Genomic DNA, 1,495 nt, shown 5'->3' with positions numbered 1-1,495 from the left:
GATGATTCGGCTTCACAACCAGAATCTTTTGGGAAATGAAGGTGAATAACTCCGGAGTCACTTAGACTTACCATTAAGCCTAAAGGACGAAGAGCTGACGCAACTGATTGAGCTCGAAGGAACTCAGACTGTCGCACAACTAATCTAGCTACTAAGGCGCCTTCGTTCAAAGCTGGCGTGATGTTAGCAATGGAAGGACTTCCAAACAATCCTCGAGAAGGAGATGTGCAAATGGTATCACAATAAGTTCAAGAGAGGAGCAGATGTCTCTTGTGTTTCAACATTTACAGACTCAGAAGGAGAATGGAATGGAGTACGTGGATTTTGCTCATGCAAAAATGAGACGTCAGTCTGTTGAGAGACTTCCGAATGGCTTGCGGAGGTTTGATCTTGCGAGAGTTGGGAGCTCTCGGCTTCCATCCTAGGGCGAACCCGACGTTTAAAGACGTTTGTAACTACGCGGAGGCCAACGTTTTATTTTTGCCTTTCTCCTAGCCCGGACCTCTCATCCTCTCTGGTATTTTCAACCCCTCCCTCATTTCTTCCTTGTTCCTCCGGGATGTCCATGACATCATCTGCAAACATATTTGCATCATCAGAATCTGATTCATCAACACTCGAATCATTTGCATCTTCTTGTTCAGTTTTTTGAAATCGATCATATTCAAATCGAGATCTCTTGAATGTTTTGCGGATATTAACAGGAATTGATTTCATTCGGCCTTGAAAATATGTAGGTGGAGGAGATCGAGGAAATGATGATGATGAATGGATTTGCGATACATTGGTTTGAGGTTGAGTTTGTTCCATTGTTGGTGGTACAGGTGAAATGATTTCTAGAAGTGGCGAAGATTGATGAATAGGTGTTTGAGGTATTTGAGGTGATTTTGGTGAAGATGGAGATGACGGTCTTTGTGGAGATGGTGTTTTGGGTAATGATGATGATCTCAAAGTAGTTGTTTTAGGAGGTGGTGATCGAATTGGGCTTGGAGACCCAGACACAAAAATTGTCTCCTCAGAAGATGTAGGAGAAGAAGGTTCAACTGGAGCTTTTCTCTTGAGTTTCTTCGATGAACTCCCCTTCTTCTTCTTTTGATGCACTTTCTTACTCAACTTTAAAACAAACATTTCACCTTTCAATTTCCTTCTCTTTAACTTACTGGAACTGGATTCACCCTCACTCTTTTTTCTTTTTTTCTTTGACCAATCACCAGGTGACCTATGTACAGCTTGGGTAGGAACCGGGAGGCTTTCCGGTCACAGAGCTGTTCTAATCCAGTCCAGGTAAGCTTTCAAATCATCATTAGACTCAGAAACCAAATCCAACAAATGTGATGGAATTAAGTATGTATAACTTGCAATTCCAGAGTCTCTAACATACTTGTACTGTTGGAGTGTAACTTTTGTATCATCATGAAGTCTCGGAATACTTTTCTCATGTCTGACTACAGCATAGACAATTACTGTAAGAATTCTGATGAATGGAATATACTTC

General features: G+C 41.5%; 1 protein-coding gene across 1 annotated transcript; it reads right to left on the bottom strand.

Annotated features, from left to right (window-relative positions):
- Positions 1-237: 237 nt before the first annotated feature.
- On the bottom strand, positions 238-1,128 carry LOC122606323 (neurofilament medium polypeptide-like). Its single transcript, XM_043779297.1, has 2 exons — positions 584-1,128; positions 238-421 (listed from the first exon to the last, which is right to left on the bottom strand). Exons 1-2 carry the CDS (start codon positions 1,126-1,128, stop codon positions 238-240), a joined length of 729 nt encoding a protein of 242 aa, XP_043635232.1.
- Positions 1,129-1,495: the final 367 nt, after the last annotated feature.

This window comes from Erigeron canadensis, chromosome 1 (assembly GCF_010389155.1).
Source record: "Erigeron canadensis isolate Cc75 chromosome 1, C_canadensis_v1, whole genome shotgun sequence".
NCBI classification, from domain to species: Eukaryota; Viridiplantae; Streptophyta; class Magnoliopsida; order Asterales; family Asteraceae; genus Erigeron; species Erigeron canadensis.
The sequence above is the reverse complement of the archived record's forward strand: the minus strand, read 5'-3'. Positions and strand labels throughout refer to the sequence as shown.

Bases quoted from the DNA above. Each gene is read 5' to 3' on its own strand.
- LOC122606323 (XM_043779297.1), bottom strand. From the start codon at position 1,128: ATGTTTGTTTTAAAGTTGAGTAAGAAAGTGCATCAAAAGAAGAAGAAG. The intron at 422-583 runs GTTTGCAGATGA...GGTTCGCCCTAG, and splicing joins GATTCTGATGATGCAAATAT to GATGGAAGCCGAGAGCTCCC.